The following is a 27,145-nucleotide window of genomic DNA, read 5'->3' as shown; positions in this document are numbered from 1 at the left end:
TGAAAGAAGCAAGTGCCAATCAAGGTGTTTGTTTTCGAATATTCATTTACAAGGATGTCACGAGGGGAACAAATTACACCTTTCTATCGATTGATTGAATGATAGGTACGTATACCATTTAATCACTAGTCATTCTATTAAAGCAATTAAAAAAAATACGGCCTCCACACGCCACCGTAGAATACACTGGTTTCAAACTAAGTGGGGAGATGAATAGTTACTTGGCTACTATGAACGAACCATTATTTACCACGCGCTCAAGTGATTAAGAGTCTAGTGCTTAAGTGGAAGCAACACGCGTATTTTTAAGTTATCATTTTCTAAATGATATAAACGAAAAATAAAGCAGTCAGTCGGCTATCGAAGTGAGTAAGAAATATTTAGACTCATATATTATTGGTAAACATAGATATGAAGTGAAATTGACAAACTGGATTCGGTAAAACCGGTTATTTTTACCATTTTGGTGTAACACAAGGAGACTAAGATGTCGTGTTTGACGTCAGAGAAGAGAGAAACTCTGGCCGCAGAATATTAAATTCGTTATTTTTCTAATGAATTGGATAATTTTATCATCTTAAAAAATATTCTTTCTAAAAATAAAGGACTTGACATTATCATCTATACTTCCTTCGCAATATGGATCTTGGAATCAACTTTGGCTTTTTTTAAGTCAGTTAATTATACATTATATTATACATCACAATGGACTATTGTTCTGTGTAGAGGTGCGCAGGTATTAACAATATGCTATTGTTCTTTCATCATCTATACAGGAGAATTTCGTGGGAAGATCGCACAACTGTGTGTGAGTTTAGTACGTGTATTCGAAATTGACTCGGACCACAAGTCGGTTGTTGACAAGGCTAGATACACGCGTAAAACATTGAAAGATATCACAGAGAAATTAATGAGTCATATTCTTTGATTGTAGACACAAAAAGTTTGAAAGGTTTTAATTAATTCATCAAATACAAACTTGGAGTCAAGTTCAGTTTTAAATAGTTCAGCCATTTCGAATAATTTAATACGTTTCTGTTTACTTTTGCTTTGAAGTCAACAACAAAATATGATGGAATAATTATATTTCCTGAGTGACTCAAGTATAATTCGCTATAAATGTAACTTAACCGCTTCTGCATCTCCAGACTCTGCATCTCGTTGACTGGATTTATTTTGATTTTAATATCGAGTGAATTTGAAGTTGGACATTGGGAAATTTTATCCTTTCAAACATAGGGCTGAAGATTCGATCTACGTTATGCATATATGATATGGTACCGTAGTGACTTAATACGGAAAATCCTTTTTTCTTTCTCTGAATGGTATTTTTAAGAGCTGTCGGCGATCACATGTGATAACTCTTCCTCTCGGCCTACTACTATTTTCCTTTATCTTGTTGGAACAAACACCCACGCTATCTATCTTCATGGGATCCGATATACACGCATTTTAATCCATGATTACCGGAGAATTAAACATATTTCCGGATGTACTCTTTAAAGGAATAACCGTCTTCTTAAGATTTTTTCTGTGTCGATCATCTTCGGAAACCAGATATTAACTAAAAAAACTTCATATGAATCACAATCTGTCCTTTGGATAAACTTGGCAAAGTTCGCTATATCCCCTATATATTTAATTACGTTATAGTCAAAGGTATAGCCTAAGCTATTTTAAGCTATTAACAGTGAAAATGAATTTGACGGATATCACACCCGAGCTAGAGCAAGCTGCATTAACTGCCAAGTGGTTAGCTCCACTTATATTAGGATGCATAGCCTTCATTGGTCTTATCGGAAACTTTCTGGTCATTTTTACGGTCTGTCGCCAGAAAGCTCACCGAGCCGTGACGTATTATTATATCGTCAACCTTGCTGTAACAGATGTTGCATTCCTGATATGTTGCGCGCCTTTCACTGCGGCGGAATACGCACTACCACAGTGGATATTTGGTGATTTCCTATGTAAATTCTCGAGCTTTATGAAACAGGTAAGTAATATATTTGGAATTATGATCTGTAGTGTCACTTTCTTGTAGTCACGCATATTCCTTTATATGGGCAACTTTAACTATGTGTTTTCAATCAAGGGCGTAGGAACCGGGGGGCTGGGGGCGCCAGCCCCCCAGTGAAAAATATGGAGGGGCGGAAGTATCATTCCGCCCCCCCCCCCGGCTTCGAAAGTCAGAAAACCCCTTTTTCATTTCCAAATGAGAAAAAGATCTCATTTGGAGCACCAAACTGCATCTAAGGCCAGGTGAAAATGCAAAATTATATACAAAATGGAGTGGGTGGGTTGAAGTGTGCTATATTGCACCAAATTGCATCTGAGGCCACCTGGAAATGCAAAAAAAATCCAAAGGGGAGGGGGACACCCCCTCCCCTTAGACCCCTCCCCCAGGCCGGCCATCAGTCTTCAGCCCCCCACTCAAAAGTACCTTCCTACGCCACTGTTTTCAATTGTCCTACAAATTTTACTCAGTCCGTATAAATGGCCGTCGAGAGACAGCTATAAGTCCGGGGTATAATTTCCGGTCAGTTTGGGTATGATTACCGGTATAATTACCCACATTTTGAAGTCTTGAAAATGAGAGTATACGTTATTTTTCATCTCATGTTACCTCGGATCCCATGAATTGACCCTGGGCGGATGTAAATCTCCCCACCCCTTTACCCCTATCCCCTCTCGTCAGGCATGTCATTGAGGCGTTGTTCCTCGTATACGAAGTATCGTATATCTTCTCACATAAAATAGCACAACCAAGTTCCTATTGAATTAACATAAGTAGATCGTAATTATAAAAACTATTTTTAACGATTGGGGTATGGAATATATGCTATGGTTCAGGTACATCTGATGGGATAGTGAGGTAGGCTTATGCTAAAAGTTTCTTGTATTCACTTTCCTATAGTCATCTATGTAACCCCTCCCACTAACCCATTACCGATTTCACAGTGAAAACTGTCAATTCCCGAATGTGAAATGTATGAAGGGATCAATTTAATCTTTGAGAGATTTTTTTAAATGATCGATCAGGCCTAATGCAACTTAAATGTTCTTAAAATACCTTAAAAACAGCTTATATAGGCTTTTATCACAATTAAGGAACAGTCTGTATAGAAACTGCTATCTACATTGTCACTAGCACTTCGAAATACTTACATATCCAAAACCGACAACCAATTTCTTTCCACAAAAGTGACCACGTGCATGCATTGTCCATTGCCGAACATCCACGGGCGTTAACAATATCGTATAGATGATATTGACATATTGTTATAAATGTTTCGATCGAAGTCTTGTATATACCTGTACATCAACCTTTGTAAAAATAATTTAAGCAGTATAAAAATATACAGCGAAAGCTTGACATAATCTGCGTTCAAAATTAGGGGTGCATTATGGGTCATTACTGACCGTAGGAACCAAATATTAAAAAAATAAGATGATTGACATTTTCTTCACTTAATTTGCTCAAGGCTTTGTGAAATTACGACAGATAATGCGTAAAATAATGTCTTGCAACCGCCGTTGGTGATGGTTTCACAATAACATCGCCGACAAGTGATAACGGAGCTATTTACATAAGCACTATCCTTTTCGAGCCCTGTTTTTGCTAGAAAACATTAAAATGTAGGCATATTTCGATTTAATACGCTTTAAGGGTTGTAACGGGGCAGAATGCACAGATCAGACGTATTGATACCATGCACATATCTGGGTATAGCTATACATAGCTTTCATTTACATGCATGAGTCGATATGAGTTTTGTACTATTATTGTGCTTGATTGAGCGTAACGAACGGTAAATAGTGACGTCATTAATGATTCGGTGAATACTCTTATGAATGCACAATCGATGTCTTACAATTTTGATACTTGGTCTCTGTATATGCAAATGATATTTGTACTCAGAGTACAGCAGCATGGATACGAGTACAAATTTATCCTTAGTGACGAGTACAGGTAAAAATACGAGTAGAGAAATTAAAGGATGACTCTATAGGCACGAAATTAATTTTAATATGCTGAAGAAGATCATTTAGAAAGCACTGATAGCGGGTTGTATATCTATACCACTTTGAAATTTTGAAGGAAAGGCCCTTTAAATATCTGAGGCTCATCAATGAAAGTGGCTGGAGTAAATAGTTTAATGCAGATGCCGTTATGGGATACGGATCGCCCAATATGGGGTTAAGAGAGCCCCGATATGGGGTATAAGAGCCGATCTTTGAAGACAATATGCTATTGGAAAACTCTAAACATACAGCAAACACTGGGACATGGTTAAGTAAACACTTAACCCAACGGTTTCCAATAAGCAGGAGGGGTTGGGGGAGGGGGGGGCACAAATAAATTTAAGAAAGAGAGAGAGGATTGTTATTGTAATTTTAGTGATGTGAATATATAGGTTCATGTGAAGTTCTCTTTGTTCTGAACATGCAAAGGAAAAAATTAAGCAATTTCCTTTAGGTTTCAATGTATAGATATTTAAATATATATATATACTATATGCTACTTTATTATTTATCATTTTGCTACATTTTCACTGTCATATTGTGTGACTGTTTCGTCTCCGAATTTTAGTATCATGTCATATGTTATGGATTCTAGCTGGTTGAATTAAGCAGCTGCTCAAATGAATGGAGAATATCCACAGGTCATTAACACATAAATAGGGCGAGAGCAGTAAACTTCTACTATAGAGGGCAATATTAATTTATGTAACAGAGGGATGTAGCGTGAAATCACTCGATATAGATGCTTACATACAACGAGGAGAATTCGATTTACGTCAAGATGTTGCTATAGAAGGCCCATTCTGATATACCGTTGTGGGGCTGACTAAATTCTTAATTCTTAAAGTAACACAGTTTGTATCTGAAACAGTTGGTCCCATGCACGTAGCGAAAAAAGGCTTAACTTTCAAGTTATCAAGAAATATTAACAATTGATAGGACTCAATGTTCGTTTCAGGTTACAGGAATTTATACATTACAAATTATGTAGGCATATAATATGTAATCCATTGAAGCACAAGCGGATACAGAATTTAAGAAAAGAAGGCTATGTATGTTCCTGATGTCGTTGAATAAGCCGACTTCCACGTAGTGGTTCTGAGGATCCTGGTCCAGATAAAAAACATTTTAGAAGGAGAAATGGTGTATATTACATACTTAGGCTATAGTTTCTGAAATAAGATCTACAGGCTGCATGGTTGTGTGGGGTTGAAAAGGAGTGTACACTGCACCCCCCGCACCCCCCCGCACCCCCTCCCCCACATACACAAACACACCACTTCCTGGATCCTTACCTGAAATGCGATACATTCCTTAGAATTGAATGTAACTCATTAAATGCTATAGCTATACTAAGATATACGTTTGGGTAAAAGGCTTGTTCAAACCTGCGATCATGCCTGTATATAAAACAGCGTCTATATTTGCTGTTCAGAAAACCTATTAAATACTGTGTTGACTTGAAAGTCTGGTCCCCGTGGATATAGCTGTAGATTGGTTATTAAATCAGTGTAACTAAACGGGAAGGTTCACCTAATGACGTCGTGTGTTTATTAATCCTATTGAGGCTTCAGCTGTCTTGGGAACTTTTAACTGCTACTTTCAAAGAGTGTGTTAAAAAAATCTTTCTTAAGACTTTTTATACCATGGGGGGGGGGGGCGGGGGCGAGCAAACAGGCATTAACATCTTACAGAGTAAATGCGGTCATCTACCTAGACTCCTAGACTAGACATAGACTAGAGAAATCGAGCATGATGTGCTCTTTAGAATTGGGGGGGGGGGGGGTCGACAAGTTCACTTGTATGTGATCTATAAAATTCTAGCAAATCGTATTTATGTTAATATATTTCAATACTAAAACAATGAATCTATCGATCGATTATTTAATCAATCACTAATCCAATCAATCAATAATACATGTTTAAAACCATTGAACATGGCAGCATCAACATAACCAATGACAAAAGTTAACATTAGTGTATATATATATATATATATATATATATATATATATATATATATATATATATATATATATATATATATATACATATATATATATATATATATATATATATATATATATATATATATATCAATAGATCAATCAGACAACATCACAGGATATATTTATTTAAACAACGTCGATTTACAATCGATAAAGTTTGTACTCGACGAATCTATAAATTTGAATTATGTCCCAAATCTTGTCAGATATTTAAAAAAAATTCCCAAATGGATCATATATATTCTACTTATAACTTGCTCATGGTACACATATTTTTTGGGGGGTCGTTTTGGTGGCCACAAATTGACTCCAATTGACAATTGTGGGGAGTTGTTGCCATGCAAGAAAATGAAGATAGTTGTTTAAACAAGAAGCTATTTCAATAATGTCTCCATACGTCATTGCAATTCCCAGATATTCCATATATTGCTGATTCACTTCAACTTCGAATGTTCACAAGCTCCACTTAAAAAATCTTCCTAGCCGAACATATGACGTACCTTTGAAGATGTCTTACTTGTTATCTTGTCACGTGAGGATGTGAGAGGTACAATTACATTGATAACGAAGTTAATGTCCCGATCATGTTGTATAGGTCAGTAAACCGTGTTTCACGATGGTGTCATTTATATATACACTCTTACGCTACTCACGTATTTAAATGATATTGAATTTTGTCGATTTTTTTTTTTTTTCAGTTGAAAAGATATATTGATTCGTTTACGGGGCCCTATAGATGAAACTCTTGGGTCCCCTTGCCACACTTGACACGTATAGTTTGCACACACTTCTTAAAGAATGTTTCAACTTATCTATTTGCCTGCTGACATTAAGATGTAGGTAGAAGATCCGTTCCTCAAACACACTGAAGTATATATTCAATACATACAAGGATTCTACATTGTGTCAAACCGATAGTTTATAGGGCAGACAGACCAGCACTTAAAAAATAGACCAAAATGAGTGACTCTGATCATACGGTCGTCTTTTTTTGGGTAATTTCAGCGAGGTTTGTTTGAAGTTAGTCTCCCAAAGGGATCATATTCTATACTTAAAACTTAATATATTCCGTCTGGTTGCATATTTACTCGGCGAAGGTTAAAATGACTAGGCCTGTATGTTTTAACAAAAAATAATATATCATTTCTTCCTATTAATCGCTTGTTTGTCTTTATTTTGCCACATGTAGATATATAACACTGTTGTTTATAATCTCTCATGAAATTATTGTTATAAAATTAAAGTTAGTGGACATCAAAAACTAATGAACGTTAGTAAACAGAATGTTCTTCCGTCCAACAAAGTTAATTAAGCATGAAGCCATTCCGTATAATCGGTCAATAATGTTTTCGAGTTATATTTCTCTAGCTGGAGTTCCATTAATGTTTTCCAGATAACATTTATATATCTTTTCGATGAGTTTAATTGCTACAGGTGTACTCGTCTCTTTTGGCAGGTGAATCTGAAACTCCATCAGTATTTGTAAATGTCATATAAGAAAAATCATTTTGCTATATTACAAATTAAATTAACAAATCTCTTGACTTACTTCATTAACTTACGAAGAGTTTGCTAACAGTATATAGCTGTTGAACTAACAATTCCTATACGCATTCATATGTAAAACAGGATTACTTTCAAACAATAAATGAGAAGAAGTCTTGGTTCTTTGACATATCAAGTTGATGAGTTGTAAGAAGAGGACTAATAACCCTTGCATCAGAATGTCATGGAAAAAGAAGATAAAACAAAAGAGAATAATTTTACCAACGTATACAGCCCCAAGAATCATATACTTGACCAAGTAGAACATTGGAATTTAGTCTTCGAACGCGTAAAAGGAAGACCAAATTTGATTTCCTGTTATTTTGGTTGTCTGACGGGCATTTTTGGCTCTAGTGAGTAATTGAGTGTATCTCCCGGTTCTGTCAATGCTATACTGTCAACATATCTATAGACAAGATTATACCAAATGGTATATTCGCTCTTAGCAGTGAATAATCCACTCAACATGCTCTCCAAAGAGCATTATAGAGAGGGAGCAACGTAGTCATGGAAACATATACCTATTTTGAATTTCATAATGTACTCACTTGATGCAGAACCTGCCTCAAAACATAAGAGGCTGAAAGTGGTCAAATGAATAAACAAATGGTTCATGTTCATGTGGTTGACATTAAAGACCATTGTTTGACAACTTGGATCGTGCGAATAACGCAAAAAATCTACAGTTTCTTTAAAACTTGAAAATAAAATAAAATGCCACCCTGACATTTTGTCCAGTGTGTGATGAAACAGAACCACTAGCAAATGGCTTTATTTCTCTTTCCTTATCTTTTCAAATATCTATGCAAACATGCTGAAATAAAATATTGCTGATCAACCAATGCATGTCAGTATTCGGTAAAACCTTTTGTCAACAAACTTGTACTATATATACAGAAAATAAAAATTAGTTGATAAATGAAGGAACAACATTATCATATTATCAATCAGTAATGTAGTAGTGGCTCTGTGATGTCATTTTAGACTTGTCCAAGTCGATTTGCAATGCATTGTTAATATGGAGGAAATGAACACATGTTGTCTACATAACGAACAAAGACTTTAATTTGATGGAGAATTGGTATTATCTTCTCGATCTGATGAATTGATAAAGATGATTATTGGGTACACGTCTTTAAACATGCGCAAAAGGGGCTATCTTGTAACATTTGGGTGCAATACTCTAAAATGTGTCCACTTCTTTTATTGTATAATTGGACAAGGGAGTATGTTTGTCACGTATAGAAAAAGATGCAATGAGAGGGACACCAGGGGCTTTAGAATTATCTAATGGATGCGAATGAAGACAAACTTTACAAAGGTTTTATTAAGCTTTCGTAAAGACCTGGACTGACACAAACGCAAATAATTGCTCAGGAAGCTAAGGTGCTTTATATTCAGGTCTGAAAATGTACTTTGTTTCATTCATTACGGCAACACGTTAATTGTTGCTGCAGGTTATCGCGGAACTCTTACATATATACATTGTTAAAAGGTATAACGAACTTTCATTAAGTCGCTGAGCACGCGGTACATGCAATGGTCTTATCCAATGTACAATTAATAAATACATCATTGCTGTGTGCGATATAGTGAACAGCCAATGCATACTCGCGTGGGGGTCTAACCGGGGCTGCTTTGACTTGTTAGTATTTGCAAGGCTGCTTGCAGTCTGAAGATCAAGTTTCGATGAACTCACTAATAGCAGTTACAGTTCAATTATTAAGCTTTGTATTATTCTGTATTTGATGTAGTATGTCGGATAGCCTTACACGTGATCAATGCTAATCTAAACAACTCTAAAATTATATATAGCCTAGTAGAGAGTTCGGTCATCTGAGTAATAGAAATTAGAGTTTCTCATGCATGGTTTTTCGTGGAAATAATTAAAGCAAAGAATGACCAAAGGCATGAGTACACAAATTAAGGAAATGTGACGCTCTTAAAAACAGCTTTAGTGATACTATGGGTAACGCACAAACACACACACGTAGCCCGTCTCCTTCCCACCCCCCCCCCCCCCCGGCCTCCCCATCCCAAAAAATATCGGGCGGAGTCCAATGAGTTCACTGCAGAGATACCCCGATTACAAGTTAGCTGTAAAGGTCATTCGTAAGTTATTTTTGTTAAAATTTAATACAATACATTTCACAACTGATAGCCTATCATCCATCTACCTAAGATGCATCAGTTGTGTGTAGACAAAAAAAAAATCCTTCTCTTTTTGAGGCGTATGTCCGCCATTTTTTTAATAAAGAAACTTTCTGTGGTTTATCATGCAATGAACTCAAGTTCAAATAAGATCTCTCTCTCTAGGTGACTAAAGGAAACCTCAAATTAAATCATAGAAGTGTAAATCTATCCGATAATTACCTTTTTATTAGTTTAAACTGCTCCAGCTGTGGAAATTAAATGGTGGGTCAAAATCATTGGAGGATGTATGTGAAGGACATAAATATGCGGTAGACACAGCAAGTATGTAGAAGACTGTGGGGCCGGGGGGGGGGGGGTACATTAACCATTAGAAGAAGAAAAACGTTAACACTTCTATCGAGGGCGCAATTATAGAAATGTTTTTTTTTTTCGGAGGAACGTTCCATATGAAAATTCACCATTCAGTTTAATTGTCAGGCTAACGTAAAGAATGGACGCCTAGAGTTTCGGTTGCGATAAACTCCCCTTCCGTGACCCCAGACTTGGATTGTATGGTCATGTTTCTCCTCCTACTCCTACAACAACACAACGACAAAGCAGTCCCAAGAAAGTCATGTTTTGGGCAGCTTTGATTGTTAGATTATAATGATAAAATCCAATGAAAATTCCTGTCAATTTTTATTGACAAAGTGTTTTTCATATTGACTTATATACTAAAACTGTTAAAGATAAATACAGTTTTCCTAAAATGTCCAATTCTTACCAAGAAATGATATATATATATATATATATATATATATATAATTGTGAAGTTTTAGTGCGTTGGAAAATCGAGAATAGTAAAAGATGGAAGAAACTTTCCAGAACCTTTGTTAAGCAATGGATTCTAGCTAACTGAAATATTCGATAAACTGAGGTTTAATTAATTATTAAAGGTTGTCAAACAGGAATGCCTTTAAATATGCTAGAAGTACAAATAATCGTCAGTTAAACCAGTGGCTTAGGGGTCGGAGAAGATGGGACTGCACCCCCCCCCCCCCTACTCCCTAACCCCTAAAATTATCTGGTTATTTCTTTTAGAAACGAGGTTTCAGCAGTACTCTGCCTGCCCCTAGAAAATATTCCCAAAAATGTAATATAACCATGTTCTACTTCCACGAAAATTCGCCTGGATGTAGAGATAGTTCAAAACAAAATTTCTAACACGCTAAAGATCATACGACTACTTTATTTCACTTTTTCACTCCATAAAATATCACAATTAATTGTAACTCAACCTTATGGTTTCACGACAGAATCAAATTCTACCAGATGCTTATATGCAAAATAGTCTTATACCTTAGAGATAATTTTTTGATATATAAATGAAGTGTTTTAGGCCTCAAATAATAACCGATGTTTGTTTTGAGAGGCTGTGGAATTTGTTCTCTATTTAGTCTATCGTGACATTAGCAAACTATAGTCTATACGACAATAAATATAGCGTGCATTTGCGTGGCGCGAGATTTAAAGTTTCCACACAAACAGCTGCATTAAAAAAATACATAAAAGAAACATTTAAATCTTATGAAGGACAGATGTATACCTCTCATATCAAAAACGTGTAACCAATCATAGTCACTCTCTGTTAGTAGTGTGTGTCCTCTTTAACCTGTCAACAAGTTATATATTACCGTATTGATGGGAAATGTACATAGCACATATCCTCTCATATTAATTGCGAGTAAGGAGATGAAGCTGCCAAACATTTAGAACCATCTGGCATTCGCATTCGAAACAACAAAACATATAAGGCGATTGATTACACGAGGAGTGGTGAGGTGACGTGGGAAGGGGGGGGGGGGGTTGGCGCAGTGATTGTGATGGTGGGGGGGGGAGGTAGCGTGAGTCGGTCGGGCTCCAAACGGCGGTAATTCAGGTTCAGTTTACCACGGTGAATGTCTTCCAATTTGTGTCTGTTATATACTTGTTATTATGATTTAAGTCATAGTATTGAATACTAATTAGGTACGAATGTCTGTTGATCTGAGTACAGGAAACCATTTGCTGAGATGAATACCACTACACAAGAAAACTTAGTGTGAATATAACAAATCTTTAATAATGTAGTGATCTCTTACGACTGACGACAGCAAGCTTTTAGAGGACTCATTGCGTACTTTTGTGTTTTCTTTAATGACATTTCTTTATATAATTTCTCCACCGTATTTTCTCATTTACTTTATAGGTAACCGGTCTTGCTACCTGCACAACTCTCACAGCGATGACTATTGATCGTTATAGGGCCATTGTGCACCCCTTCCGTTCCCTTCAGTCTCGGACCCCTCGAGCCGCCATAACCGTCAGCTTATGTATCTGGGCAGGTGAGTAGATTTAAAATGCTGACATTTAGTAGTAACATGCATTTATATGCCAACGTGACTATAGAGTTTCTTTAAGACGCGTAGTCGAAACATCCAATCAGTGAAAGGCTATTGCTCAAGTGAGACGTTTGTCACAGCGTCGTCGAAATTCTGTCAAGTAACTATATATTTTAGGCTCAATTTGCTTCCGTTAAGAGAGCAATACACTGAAAATACAGCAACGTATTCCTTTATAAATGTCCCCATGCGTTAATATTTTTCTATTCTACCTTGGTTTGTATCGTCGTAGCCTATAAATCATTATTTATTTATTTTTCTATCTTTTTTCTATTTTTCTTCACAGGGTCCTGCTTCTTAGCTCTGCCGATGTTACTCTTCAAGAAGGAATTTTACCACCCCCAATTTAACATGACTATATGCATTGTCGATTGGCCTATAACTGAGCTTCAGACCGTTTATAATTTAGGAACATTCTTTGCAACTTATCCAATACCTCTTACTATCATTGGTATCTGTTACGCGATATTACTACGGAAGCTTTGGAAGTACAGTATCAGCGACAGGGAGACTGGAAACGGTGGCGAAGCAAGGGCTCGAATGATGCAACGTAAAAGACACGTTACTTTTATGATTCTTATAGTGGTTCTAGGTTTTGCTATTTGTTGGTTGCCCATCCATTCTTTCCAAATTTGGTTACTCATCGTTCGTCCTCCGCCCACTGTAGTCTTCTATTACGTTCGTTTGTGCAGCCTTTGCCTAGCTTATTCTAACTCAGCAGTCAATCCGATTGTTTACGCTTTCGTTGGAGGGAAATTTCGAGAGCGATTTTTCTACGCGTGTCCATTCTTTTGCAGATATTCGATAGTCCGACAAGAGACTATGCCATTGGATCACGTTGTTAAAGATAAAACCACCGATACGGGATATGATACGAAACGGACAAAGATCGTCAATTCTTCAGAAAACACCGATCCGAAGGATTGATTCGATAGTAAAGGTTACTCAGCAATGTGTATCTTGCACAGTTAATCTTTTAATCTATAGTACATGTAGCGGTTACACGAAAGGTGAACGCATCATGAAAATAAACAAATCGAATACCTATTACTATATATGTACTTGTTTGAAACAACTGAATATATCCATTCGGTGATAACCAGCGAAACGAAAACATGTTCAATAAGAATCAGGAACTATAGGCAGATACAATCATTCTTGACATTTCAATTAACAAAAATAGTGACGTCATAAGAATGGGAGAAATCATAGGAGTGAGGGGGGATAGGTTCAACGAACTGATACGCCGAGAGGCTTTCTGAACATGTGTTTTTATTGTTGTTTCTTCGCCTCATCATTTTGTAAAATTGGAAGGACTGTAAGTGGGTATACTTGGGATAGTAGCCCTATGTAGCACCCTTCCTTCCCCACCCCCGCCTTTGACTAGATCATAACAATAGTTTTACAGAAGTATCGAGAAATCTTATTATAAAAGTCGTAATATATTTTGAGTTTCAGTTTAACAAAATAAATTGTAGTTTATATCTTCATAATATATAATATTCACTGCCTGCATGTGCAATCGTGATTCGTTTCAATTTAATTTGATAAAGATATGAGTCGGTTAAATATTAATATTGCATTAATATTGGAATTATATATCTTTTGAACTAAAAGCTAAAATATAACTTTCGAAATTATAGTACTCGATTTACCATTACATTTTTCTATTTATATATTTATTTATTTATTTGATTAATTTATTTACAGTTTGAAGCACGTTTTTCATGTAAAACAGGATCCTTTATAAGATGAACCAAACACTGTCTTGATTCACACTTTACGTGCTTGGGTTATAAATGATATGTTATTACGTATATAGTACTGTTTCGTGACAGGTACCGTAGAAAGGAAGCTCACTATATTGAAATCTGGCTTAAAAAGAAAACCCCTTATTAATAATAAGGGTCCTTTTGTAGGACTAGAAATTAGATATTACAAGGTTTGTTGAGAACCAAACACAAATTGTCATCAAAATGTCCGATGTTGTTGAAAAACATTCAAATACTGGAATTTGTAAACCATTTTCCATTTCGTTGGGAATTTTTCAAGTGATTTTGTGGATGGCGCCCTCAAATCAAAGTCTCATGTCCCGTTCCCCTCAAAGGTCCCCCCCCCCCAAGTAATAATAATAATAACCCTATAAATAAACATATGCATGTTGTGCTGTGGGAAATGTTGCAGCTTATAATAGTAATATGAATGACATAATGGAATGTGTAAAATAGCATATCTTTATAATAATGTACCTTAATGTACAAAGTTGGAAATGAGATGTAAATTAAAGCATGTAAATACGACTGTAATTATCGATGTCATAAATGATGAATAAATTATTCTTTTCATCGCCTTTTTTGTATTGCGTTGCTTCGTATACCGCCCAATTGTGTATATACACTGAGAACGATCGGTATATACACGTGACTTAAAAGTTCAGACAGGTAAGTGATAGGTATATACACACATCTAAATGTGTGGATCTGTTACCTGAAGGATATGAGGGGAAGGTAGCAACGTATTCCGAAATATCCCCTCTCCTTCTCACTCTTCTCTCGCCACGCTCCTCCCCTCTACAAATAATTAAAAACCTTTCTTATACACATGTATTTTATTGACCAATTCCGCCTTTTCATACATTTAGTGTAAACATGAAAACATGAAAATGTCTGTGTTAGTTATAAGAAAATGACATGGATAACGAACTGTACTTTCGCGATAGAAAGTCTTAATTCCATATCCTATTGAGCTATGCACAGATGCATATATTGCAGCAACAATTATCACTTAACAATTATAAATTGAAATGCCTGTGTAATTCTTTATAGTGAAAGAAACGCTTACTTTTAGGCTACTCTTTTGTTTTTTAGACATTAATTTTCAAAAAAAAAACATCTAACAAAAATTTGAATGTATAGAAGAACTCATCTATTGTGTCTGTTACAATAACCAATATATTTATAGTCTCATATAGCCTATGGTATTTTTCGTTATGATTCATTACACCAGTGTTTTCATATCTTCAATTCTTTAACGTCTGAAGAAGATCTATTCAACACCGTTGCATCGCTAAACAGGTATGTCCAATGTTACATCATACAGCTACAGCACATAGAGGTATGACGACAGTTCATAAAGTTAGTGCAATATTTGTACGACTTAAGACAATATACTGTCGGATGCATGCAGCGCCAACTTAGACGTGACAAACACGACGCATGATATGACATCAATAAAACTACGACACATCGTCACAAACTATGAAAAGTTGAATAACATTCCATCACGTGTGCTTGACAACTTACGGTATGTTAGTCGTTGTCACGAATGTCTTAAAGTCAGTACTAAGAAGAAAAAAGAAACAATTTTTATTTTTGTTTAAACGGACCGACGGGGAATATATCGAAAACAGGTGTAATCTATTTAATACCAACAGGCGCGCACTTTACGTTTGTAATTAATTACATCATTTGTAACTGTTTACAACTCTGACTATACTTGACAACCACGAAAATAGTTGAAATACTATTTAACACGTTAGTGCTCCCAGCATGAATAATGTTCCCATCTCGTCAAGTCAGTACAATGGGCGGGCGTCCGCCGAGGAATGGCGAACATCGTTAGGGAATTCAACCCTATAGATGTCTTAACTGACTACATGGTTATTATAACAGATAATCAAACTACACTGTGGGATATCGTTTATGAGAAATATTTGATACATAAACACATGTGGTCATATAGGTTGGTACTCTGATACGTACAAGTTCATAATAATCTGTCCATCTCAAGCCGTCAAGGCGAATAACGTATTAAACGGAAAGTCTTATTTAAGGTGAACAAATATCACATATGCAGATGTGACCTAGCGACGTTGTGTGTGTCGAATGTATATATGGCCTCTGAGATCGGCGATAGGGCAACCTTATTGATATTTGAAAGGAATGGGATGGGGGGGGGGGATGGGAGAGGACGGGGATGAGGACGGTTGGAGAGGCCTGTCTGGAAAGAGGAATGTGGAAAGTTAGATAAACAAATGAGAAATATAGGAAAGGAGTGTTAACAAGGTAATGATCAAATTAAGGTAACAGGTCACAATGATAGGCTTCAGACGAGGCTATAACAGTGTCACTTGCAGGGTAATAACCCCAAAGGAGGAGGGGGAGATTCAGGGATGAGGAGTCACCGAGTACCCGTATGGTGCGTATTCTGGATAGAATCGTGGTTAAAGTCGATGCGTCGAATGCAATGACGTACGATAACGGATCTTCAGGAAGTATACGCAAGAGTAAAAAAAAAGTCCGGAACAAAGAGGGGAAAGCGCGCGAAACATTAGGCCATAGAAATCATTTTTTTTCAAAACCACTTCTATCAGTTCACGTTTAATTTCTATACCACTTTCACTGTTTTGGGACATGATCCTTAAAAATCTGTTACTCTATATGCACTAATTAAAATGTTGCAAGGACAACTAAGGCACTTTTTCTATCACACACACAAAAAAACTCATTAGATCACTTCCTCAGAGGCGACATCAAATTACACAGAGGGAAAACACACGAATGTATGGACTCAAATAACACCGGCATTACATTAATGAACTGGTCACAAAATATAATGTTAAATGATATTCAAGGTTACTTTCTTGTATGTTTCTATGACGGTAACATATCATGCGTTGGTCTATAGGAAACTTTAGAGCTGTCTATGTACGGCTCTCTGAAAAGTGGATGAACAGCGCCACCAATTTAACCTTACCTTACACCTTTAAGGAGCATTGAAGACAATTACCATGTTATAAAGGTTCACTATTTTGTAAACATGAACGGCAAAAGAAGTACAGCATTTTCGTTGGACTAGAACATATCGAGACTAAATTCATGACCTTTCACTCTATAAAGCAATTGTGGACCGGCTTGAGCGAAAATAATTCAACTACAAATTCAGTGTCTCGTGTCTTTCTTCCATCGTAATTAGATTGGATTTGATTGGCTTAGATGGTATGTACTATAAATAACTAATTCTCATCTGTAGGTATATAATATGTTCTCATTTCAAAACATTAATTGCGATGGAATTCTTATGAAATGATACTACATGCCAAATATATATGTCTCTTTAAAGTTTCCGTAGATAATAATGTATTCACGCGAACCGCCGTTAGCCTGATATGAAGAAAAAAATTGATATGAAAAATAAAACCGCAGGCTGTTATCATTTGAGTAACAACTCATTTAAAAGTAATTAAAATTCACACTTAAAAGTGTATGTCTACCTCACGGGTGGTGTATGTTAAGAATGTTTGCTGGTTTCATGAATACAGATATCCCCGTCAGATTCATATCACATGCTACCATACCGAATGAATCAGGGATAATGTTTCCATAAGTTTATTTCAATGGCTTTACAAACATATATCACAAACAGAAGTCGATTTACGGTTATTTACTTCACCTACACTCCAGCATTGGTCAGCTTCACGGAAGTTAAGCTTATTATTCCATTGGTTAGCTTAATTATACTAATTATTCTAATACACGATATGTTTTAATTGGATAACAGATACAGTGCCACGCTTTTTCTTTAGGGGGCGGGGCTATTAAAAATTAACATAATTTTGTTACACTGCTGGACTGTTTGACAACAATTCCTCGTATCAATGCCGGTGTAACAGTATATCGTCCCCTGTCGATAATATCCGGCAGAACACTCTTTATCAGGAAAATTACTCCGGCCGGAGAGTACCGGTATTTAACCAGAATTATGTTCAGCCGGACACAACCTCTATAGGGGACAAAATATACTGGTACACGAGCAACTTGCATGAATGATGGAGTTTTTCAGCTTCCGTAAGGTCTCATTTAAAATAATGGTAAAACTGACCATGTAATTAAAATGCAAGTTACGAAACAGACCATACTTTTAGGTGTATATACCTGAATACCTTCAACGTTGTGTTAGTATTTTATTCTTCTTCATAGTGATTAAAACAATTTTGCTCATCGATAATCGGGGGCGTAGCTAGGGGTTTCAGACAGGCCCAGTTTCAAGGGTGAAAATGCCCGGTAGTGACCATAACTCACTCATATACTATATGATCCTGCACTTTATATATACCGGAAATAAAATGCCGATACGCAGTGGCGTAGCTAGGATTTTTTGAGTGGGGGGGCCATGGGGGGGCTGTTCGTTCTTGTGGGGGGGCCGGAGGTTACTATCTGAGCGGAGCGCCACCTTGGTTGGCGCGGAGCGTACAGAGAAAATTTGAGATTTCAGCATCCCCAGATCGCAGGAGATGGCACCTGTGAGGCAAAATAGCAACCAAAAAGATGTGCAAATTTGGTGACAGAAATGCAAAAAAAAATTTTCTCTTTCATGCTGACTGGCCTTGCCAACTCAGCCAGACTTTTAACTTGAGGGAAGTTGGCATCATAGGCGTACGGGACCATTTCAGTTTGGGGGGCAGAACTTTTTGTGCCTGAAAGTTCCCGTGACACTATCTAAGCGGAGCGCCACCATCGGTTGGCGCGTAGCGTACAAGAAAATTTTTGGCACACAATGCCTCTCAGGTTGCCGGAAACGGCACTTCTGAGGCCTTGCAAGTTGCATCTAAACATTCTTTATTTTATAATCTCACGTTTTAGAAATTTACACTTCCCCAAAAATTTGGTAAATTAGAAGAAGAAAAAATGGTAACATCACTTTGAAGGGGAAAAATGGGACAGTATATTTTTTAAGCTCCTATATTTAGTTACCTTATTTATTATTTTAACACAGTACTCAGCTACCTCCAGAAAAACATACATTGTTCAACGACACGTAGGCGGGATAATGTCGCTGTGTCGGGTGAGACTGCAATTTGTCTCACAAAAAAAGTATAAAATATAACAAAGAATATGATAAACCTGTACTTCTAGGCTTGTAGGCACTCCCCCCCCCCACCATCCATGAAAAAGAAAATGTTTCTTTTATACACTCATGTCGGGGATATCCAGGTCAAGGGCGGCGGAAGCACTTTTAATCTGGGGGGGGCACCGACATCAAAGGGCACTTTGCAGAAATTCGATTGGAATGATGCAGCCTTATATTCAGTACCCTTTATAACTCTTATTGTATTATCTTAGTTGTGTATACACATCACTCCAACAACGCCCCCCCCCCCCCCATCAAGGAAAATATGCATACTAGCACTGCAATATCCAATGCGCAAATTGGGAAACAAGGAACAAGTTTTCTTTTGAGACAAAATGAGGTGAAATCATGCTGGTTGCTAATGTAGGAATCTTCCGAATTAAGAGTTTTTTTCTTGTTAATATCTTAACAAATTTTTTCCATTCGAAAATGTTTTGAGTTTGACTCACAGAAATTCGTTAAAAGTCACGGGCTTAGCCAGGATTTGCAAAGTTGTATGCACGACTATCTGAGCGGAGCGCCACCATCGGTTGGCGCGGAGCGTACTAGCAAATTTTTGGTTTTACAAACCCCTCAGATGGCCGGAAACGGCCCTTCCCGAGTGTTCATTCTGGTTCCCTGGCCTCTTGCTAACTTGAGGCACCTCAATTTTTATGTAGAAAAAAAGGCACATTTTTAACCTGAGGAAAAGTGGGGGAGGGGCACGTGCCCCCTTTTCCCCCCGGAATATATATACTGTATATATATATATATATATATATATATATATATATATATATTTCCAGAGGACAAGAAATTCGGGCAAAAGTCCTGAAAAATTCGGGCAGCCTAAGAGGAGAAAAAAAAAATTCTCCTCTTAGGCTGCCCGAATTTTTCAGGACTTTTGCCCGAATTTCTTGTCCTCTGGAAATTTGGGGGCAGTCTGCCCCCCCCCCCCCCACGCCTCGTACGCCTATGGTTGGCATCATTTGTCGTTTCAAGGTGTCAAGGCCTTTTTTCCAACTCAAACCCCTGTGGGCTACCGGTAGGTTTGCAGGATATGCCCACATGTGGACTTGTGGATGGAAGACTAACACGCATCGATGTTTCGGTAATGGTCCACATTGGTGGCTCGGTGCTAATTAGGCCATTTATTGGGTTTCTTGAGGCAGCTGTCATCAGAATCTGGGTTTTTGTGCCAATCGATGACCGATTACATGTATTGGTAGATATCGATATCGCGCAGCACAACAAGGTTCGTGGTGTATGGTCGCAATCGTCGCATCGACCATTGCCATGCCATGCTGTGTGACCATTCTCATGATTACTACAGATATTGTATAATTCTTATTCTGCCAGATGCAGACGAGAAAATTGTGTAACTCTATTTCCCAAATTATTGAACAAAAAATATTAGTGAATGGCACTGATGAGTTTTTTTTTTTTTTTTTTTTTACAACATTCCCAGTGGGGGGCCAGTGGGGGGGCCAGTGGGGGGGCCAGCCGATTTCATGGGGGGGCCTCGGCCCCCCCAGGCCCCCCCGTAGCTACGCCACTGCCGATACGGGACATAAAATGTAAAAACACACACAAACTGACACTCGACTGGTAGTCTGGATCCGTTGGCTCAAACTTTGTCGGAAACAACCCTTGCGGTGAGACGGTCGGACATTTGGGGCCCTAGTTCAATGAACCCCCCCCCTCCCGGCAACGGGCCTATCGCTTCGCCATTGTCGATACCATATTGTATGATATGTTGCATTCGCAAGTTCTGGCCAGAAGCGTTTCTTTCTTTCAATACATATGACACACATATAACACACATATAACACATATATAACACATATTATACATATAATCCATCAATGTGAAAACATACGACGATTGTGGTCGTTGGGAAACTTAAATGCAAATTGAAAAGTTTCGTTTTGCATCGGTCTCCTTGACGCCTGACAACCAACAAACTAAACGATTTTTTTATTCATTTTAACTGCGAAACGAACAACGGTATTCCTTGGTTAGGCCTACACCTCATTTAAAAAAAAAGAGCAAAACACGGGATGTTGAAGTGAAGCGAGGCAGAGTGCTGACATTTTGTAGAAGAGAATTAGAATTTCGGCCTACCGTGATTTGGCGTCAATGTTGACCCACTCCATGTGTATCCAGTTGGCAGCAAATAGAGTAGAAACATGAAACCATGGCAACTCACAAATACATCATGAAAACTGACAAATCCAACATCCGCTAGAATGTGATATGAATGTACAGCAATGTATACACGTGATAGACCAGGATTATCTGTTGAATTCTGTAACGACAAACAATAAGGAATTAAGACTTTCTGTTTTCATAATATGTGAAGCCACATAGGCCTTGAAATCTAACGATCGGAATTTCCAGTTATAAATTTTCAAATGAAAAGTCACCTAAAACATATACAGAACAACTTAACCCCAGTCCCCTTGCATCAACTTTATTCGCCCTATATAGCGTTAAGGGCTAACTAACGTGAATGGTATTTCTAAGGACCATTGTAAGAGAAAGCATTTTAAAAATTCCTTATTCCTTATAATGTTACGTAATCACACAGATAGGGCGAACCGTGATTATAAATGTAAGGGTGCTCATAAGTAAAGAAATAGATATAACACTCATGAATTAAAGGTCCTCTTCACACCTGAACGAAACCTTTCCCTAATATTTAAAAATAAATAAAACAAAACTGTTAGCAAACTGCTTATCCACTAAAGAGCCCAAGGGCGTAGGAACCGGGGGGGGGGCTGGGGGGGCGCCAGCCTCCCCCAGTGAAAAATGTGGAGGGGCGGAAGTATCATTCCGCCCCCCCCCCGCTTCGCAAGTCAAAAAACCCTTTTTCATTTCCAAATGAGAAAAAAATCTCATTTGGAGCACCAACTTGCATCTAAGGCCTGGTGAAAATACAAAATTAAGTTTACAAAATGGAGTGGGTGTTGAAGTGTGCTATATTGCACCAAATTGCATCTGAGGCTACCTGGAAATGCAAAAAAATTCCAAAGGGGAGGGGACACCCCCTCCCCTTAGACCCCTCCCCCAGGCCGGCCATCAGTCTTCAGCCCCCCCCCCCACTCAAAAGTACCTTCCTACGCCACTGAAAGAGCCCACTAAAGTAAGTCAATCTGATGTGAGTGTGTGTGTGGTTTGAAACATATTTCGTTAATATGAAGTGATCACATGCAAGGTATCATTATGCATTTAGTTAATTATCTTTGTGACTGATGAGAGTATATATAGAGGTTGCAGATCCTCGATTATAGTCAACAGTCTCCTCTTTTCGTTCCAAATAATGATAAAACATTATAAAGTGTGCCAATTTTGGGTTTGCTCTTTTTGTGTGAAAAACAAAATAGGCTTGAATCGTTCAGATGAATTAATTAAGCGATATAAGAATTCAGTCGGTAATACCAATTTTTGTTAAGTGTCCTTAGCGTGATCGTGTACTGCTTTTAATTATTGATAAAAACATAATTAATTTGATAATTATTTTAAGGAATCAATTCTTTTTTAATATTAAAAGCAAATTTTAAACTTACAACAAAATGCCCATGATGTTTCCAAGTAGTACCGACGCGTGCATATGTATTAAAATTTTACTAAGTTAGTCATAGTTATAAGTTTACTGTCACCGTGGTAACAGTTCATAACCAGTACCCTACATTTAATATCATATTCACCTTTTAAGCCTCTGTCTACCTGAGAATTAACTATGCCAGGTACGTCGAGAGCGGAAACAGCTGGCCATATCGCTGAAAGAATTTTAGCCCCTTTTCTCGACTCTGTCATTTCCTATGGCTCTAAGAATCTACATGAAGGCCTCATATTTTAATTTTCATCGATTTGTTGTCAAGCTGATGTGACAGTTCCAATCCTGAAACAATGACCCCAAGTCTGTAAATGGAAGCATATAGTCATTGAATTATTTTAAGCGGGCGGGGGGGGGGAGGGATAACTCGAAACTTGGGACGGTGATGACTGATTGTAGGGGGAAACGGATGAGATCTTGATGACAGAGTTTCCGTGTCTTGCCTTGGCGTAAAAGTACCCAAACCATCACTGACCCACCACCAATCATTCCCCACCCCTGATTCCCCTACTCCCATGCAAGTAGTTAGGCCACGTTCAATTGAGAAGTTATTACAAGATTCATGAAGCTTACAATCTCCAATGATGCATAAAGTTAATATCATTTTACGCTTATTGCTTTTCTGTAATCAAATATCAGTTTCAGAAAATACTGAAACGGCCAAAGTCAACATTTTATATTTCAAAAACTTTGAAGGAACTTTACGTGACACATTGCAATGACGTGCGCAAGGGGGGGGGGGGGCACCTCCTTCTTCCGCTGGGAGAAGCACATTCAGTCAGGGAAATTTCAAAAGTCAGAAGTATTTATTAGTACAACGTTGCGTTCAGACTTAATTATAGACCTGGTGAATAGTCTAAGTATGCATGTCCGGGACTTACGCCATTTGACCTCTAAAGTTGATTTTTGGGGGAGGGGTGAGAAGAACCCCAGACCCCGACCTGGTTATGATGTATAAACGTAGCCTTTTTTTAATACGTTTTTTTTTTAATGTTAACTATATGCAGAGTCTGCTCTGTGTATTGAAGACACTCTTATACTGTCCACGTGTCGCTTTCGCCATCTCTCTTCGTATTCCGCAGTGGATTGCGCGCGTCGTATTAATGTGCATTTGAGGTATAGGGCTACACATGGACAAAGAAATTCGCCAAAATTAGAGATACTTTCGAACAAGTATCCGTTCTGCTGTTATGATTTTCGACGATCGAAATCAAGAACGAGGACAACCCAGATATTTCAGAGAGAAGTCCTCAAAACTCAATAAAAGGATATCGTATAAATGTAGAACGAACGGCTTTCCTTAAGATGACAGAGGGTAACAAGAAGGAAAGAGTGAAATTGGCGCGATACTTACTTTTGTTTCGAAGAAAAACAGAATTTAATTCAACTTGACTCACTTAAACTGCCCCATAATGGGAAAACTAACTTATTTACTCTCCATGCCGCGAGCAGAATTTTAGCAGTCAGACTTTTTGGTATATCTTATTTACAACTCCAATCTTAAGACAGTGGGCGGACAAGTCGGTAAGAAAACTTGGCCCCGCTTTGCTAACCGCGATGCAGACGGGAGCAACAACAAAAATCAATGAATAGGGCAAGGTCTAGGAAATGTTGTCTGGTTGAGTTCTTGGATGGTGGTAACGCCTACCGCATGCATGTAAGTAAGAATAGTTTTAAGATAGAATAATGAGTAGAGGCATTTCCTTTCTTGTGCCATAATAGCCACCCGTTAAAGACTACGTTGACTTTACAAAAAAAAAAAAAAAAAACTATTTGATGGACCGTATAAAAGATAGGATGAGAACACGGGTCTTGCATACGCAGTAATCCCTTCACCCTTATATATATATAAACACCTCCTCCCATTGCCCCATATAAAGGGACCCAGCCCCGTATTGAATGATTTGTAATGCTATACATGACGTGTCACGTATTGCGTCATACATTTTTTGGAAGGACTAATATTCATCTTAGATTCATATTTCGTATTTAAATGGACTTTTCTCTAATATACAATAATATACGCTTTTTCTTAACGACGGATTTTGTTTGCTTGTATTAATTTTAAAATTGACATTCTGGCCATTCGTGAGGAGAAAATTAATTTTTTTTAAGAGTGAACCCTGGCAAATGTTTCTTAAATAGTGAAAAGCAATAACTAGTTTGAGAGCTAACTTGAATTGGAGTAAACTTCACTCTTCTGAAAAGTGGAGATACCCCAGGCTGAGGCTTGCAAGCCTGAATCCAAACCCAATCATCACTGTTGGTTTCAAATTACAAGTGTTTGTTTCAGGTCGGAGACCATATGGTAGTACGGTACCCCTCACAAGAGGTTTCAACTCTGCTCGGTATATAGGATGTCTTACGGAATGATGAGAGCTGTTGATGCTTACTTTGGCTTCCCTTAACTTTTCCTCAAACAATGCGATAGCTGCGAACTAAATGTTCTCCCTCTCTAAAACAGGACCGTACCAAAGAAGGAGGGGGGGGGGCGTCACATATCAAACTTGATATGGTTGAAAGATCAAGTCTAGAAAGTCGCTGTTACTAGTCACAAGAAACAGCATGCTCCAACTCCTCCTCCCCCATCCCCCCTCCCATCCCTCCCCCAACCTCCGAGAAGGCTGAAGAGCTAAATCTTGGACCGGAGAGTTCTTTGAAAACATGTACTAGATTAACATATAAATTAAGTGGCAAGTACCAAACCAACACACAATTCAATAAGCATAACCCTACAGAGAGAATAATACTACCTTGTCCAACGTGTCAGAAATATGCGATAAATTTTGTCATACTTTCCAAGTAAACAATCCCGACTTGTGGTTATAATATATCACTCTTCTGTTGATAAAACTAGTCTAAAAGAAAAACAAAATGGGGCGATATTTAGTCTCACTAAGAATGGATGCCAAGAGTTATCTGCAAGAACAGATTATGTCCGTATCTAGCCATGGATGTTTTCAATACCCTCTGTGGTGGCGAGAGTCAGGCGCAGGCCCCGAAGAAACATATGTCACTAGGCAACCTCTTGAAGTCATCATGTTTCCTTAAGCATATTATGAAAATAAAGAAATAAGTTACCATTCATTCTACACCCCCCCCCCAATTGACCCAGGGCATTGGGCAGCATTACCTTACTCTCCTCAGTTTAAATAGTGTATTGCAATAACTACTCTCAGTAACTACCCTCATTGCAATAACTAACCCTCAGTTTAAATAGTGTATTGCAATAACAGTTTAAATAGTGTATTGCAAGTACCGTATCACGAATTACAAAAATATGACACGTGATCCCTATAAATTGGGTACGTGGGTCTTGTCTCCTGACCTGGGGTTCTTTCCTTCATTCACCCATGGCTTTTATGCAATGCTATTGTAACAATACTTCACTTATCAGCCATTCCCTGGCTCAACATAGACAACTGATCCTAAAAAAAAGGGGGGAAAAGGGTTGTCTATTCTTTGATAACAAAACTATTATCCCTCGCAGGCCCTTTCGCGAGGTCTATTTGGGTTAAACTTCTTGATAATTATTAGTATTATTATAGGTACTTCTAATACAGGGCTATGAAAGCAATACATGGTTTGATATGGAGTTCAATGAACTGAAGAAACAAACAGTTTTGATTTCAAGTGATATAATATTTTGTGAGACAGTCTGTTTAATTAGCAGACATATTTAATGATATGTTTGAAGGGATATTCTAAATTTGGCTGTACTTGCCTGCTTAACAAAATTGCTTAACATTTTCTGCACCTTTTTAGGTCAATACCACATCCTCACAGCATCTTGTATCACGATATGAATTATTTTTGATTTGGTGATATATTTGTGAACACATCTGGCTACAGCGTAGGGAATAAGATGGGTAACACAATTTCAGGGATGAACTAACAAGAAGATTAATTAATAGTAAAGAAAAGCTTTTGCAAAAGACATCGTAGACCACCTATTGTGATCCATTACTTGGAGGAACAGCAGTTTCAGCCAGTGTTACATTCAATCAATCTTATATCCAGTTGGGGATAAGATACTGAGATGAGGTTTTCAACTAGCAGTGTTCAATATATTTTCCCCTCCATATAGTTTGTTACATTCTATGTCCCTGGAATATTCCTTTAACAATGACTAGCCTTGGGCATAACATGAAAAGTTAATGTGAGTCCAGTATGTTTGCTTTGAAATTCTATGGTGTAAAATAAATCATTTTTATTGGCAGATTCTACATAAACTGTCAATGTTCAGGCGTCAAGTGATACATCAACATTGCACATTAACCAACATCGATGTGATTTTAACCATGAAGCAGCTAAGCTAACTGTCAAAAGCCATTTTGTAGTATAAAGTTGTCTTAGAGATAATTCTTTGTGGGGTTGCAGAGCTGACAGGAGAAACAAGGACAAATATCTTTGTGTAAGCTTCTCTGACTGATGGACTTCTGGGGCTGGCTGGATTTACCACAATCATATTAATACCAAGTGTAGGC

At 37.6% G+C, this 27,145-nt stretch overlaps 1 protein-coding gene and 1 long non-coding RNA gene across 2 annotated transcripts; one reads left to right on the top strand and one right to left on the bottom strand.

Annotated features, from left to right (window-relative positions):
- On the top strand, nt 1-14,487 carry LOC139958794 (kiSS-1 receptor-like). The gene is made up of 3 exons (XM_071956133.1): nt 1-1,993; nt 11,959-12,094; nt 12,438-14,487. Exons 1-3 carry the CDS (start codon nt 1,697-1,699, stop codon nt 13,076-13,078), a joined length of 1,074 nt encoding a protein of 357 aa, XP_071812234.1. The 5' UTR covers nt 1-1,696; the 3' UTR covers nt 13,079-14,487.
- LOC139958795 (uncharacterized) lies at nt 11,921-21,544 on the bottom strand. Its single transcript, XR_011789877.1, has 2 exons — nt 21,164-21,544; nt 11,921-12,086 (listed from the first exon to the last, which is right to left on the bottom strand). It is a non-coding gene; the product is annotated as an uncharacterized lncRNA (long non-coding RNA).
- Nucleotides 21,545-27,145: the final 5,601 nt, after the last annotated feature.

The sequence above is a fragment of the Apostichopus japonicus genome, chromosome 18, assembly GCF_037975245.1.
Source record: "Apostichopus japonicus isolate 1M-3 chromosome 18, ASM3797524v1, whole genome shotgun sequence".
NCBI classification, from domain to species: Eukaryota; Metazoa; Echinodermata; class Holothuroidea; order Aspidochirotida; family Stichopodidae; genus Apostichopus; species Apostichopus japonicus.
Note: the sequence above shows the minus strand (reverse complement) of the source record. Positions and strands in the feature narration are given on the sequence as shown.

Bases quoted from the DNA above. Each gene is read 5' to 3' on its own strand.
- LOC139958794 (XM_071956133.1), top strand. From the start codon at position 1,697: ATGAATTTGACGGATATCACACCCGAGCTAGAGCAAGCTGCATTAACT. The intron at 1,994-11,958 runs GTAAGTAATATA...TTTACTTTATAG, and splicing joins TCTCGAGCTTTATGAAACAG to GTAACCGGTCTTGCTACCTG. The intron at 12,095-12,437 runs GTGAGTAGATTT...TTTTCTTCACAG, and splicing joins CAGCTTATGTATCTGGGCAG to GGTCCTGCTTCTTAGCTCTG.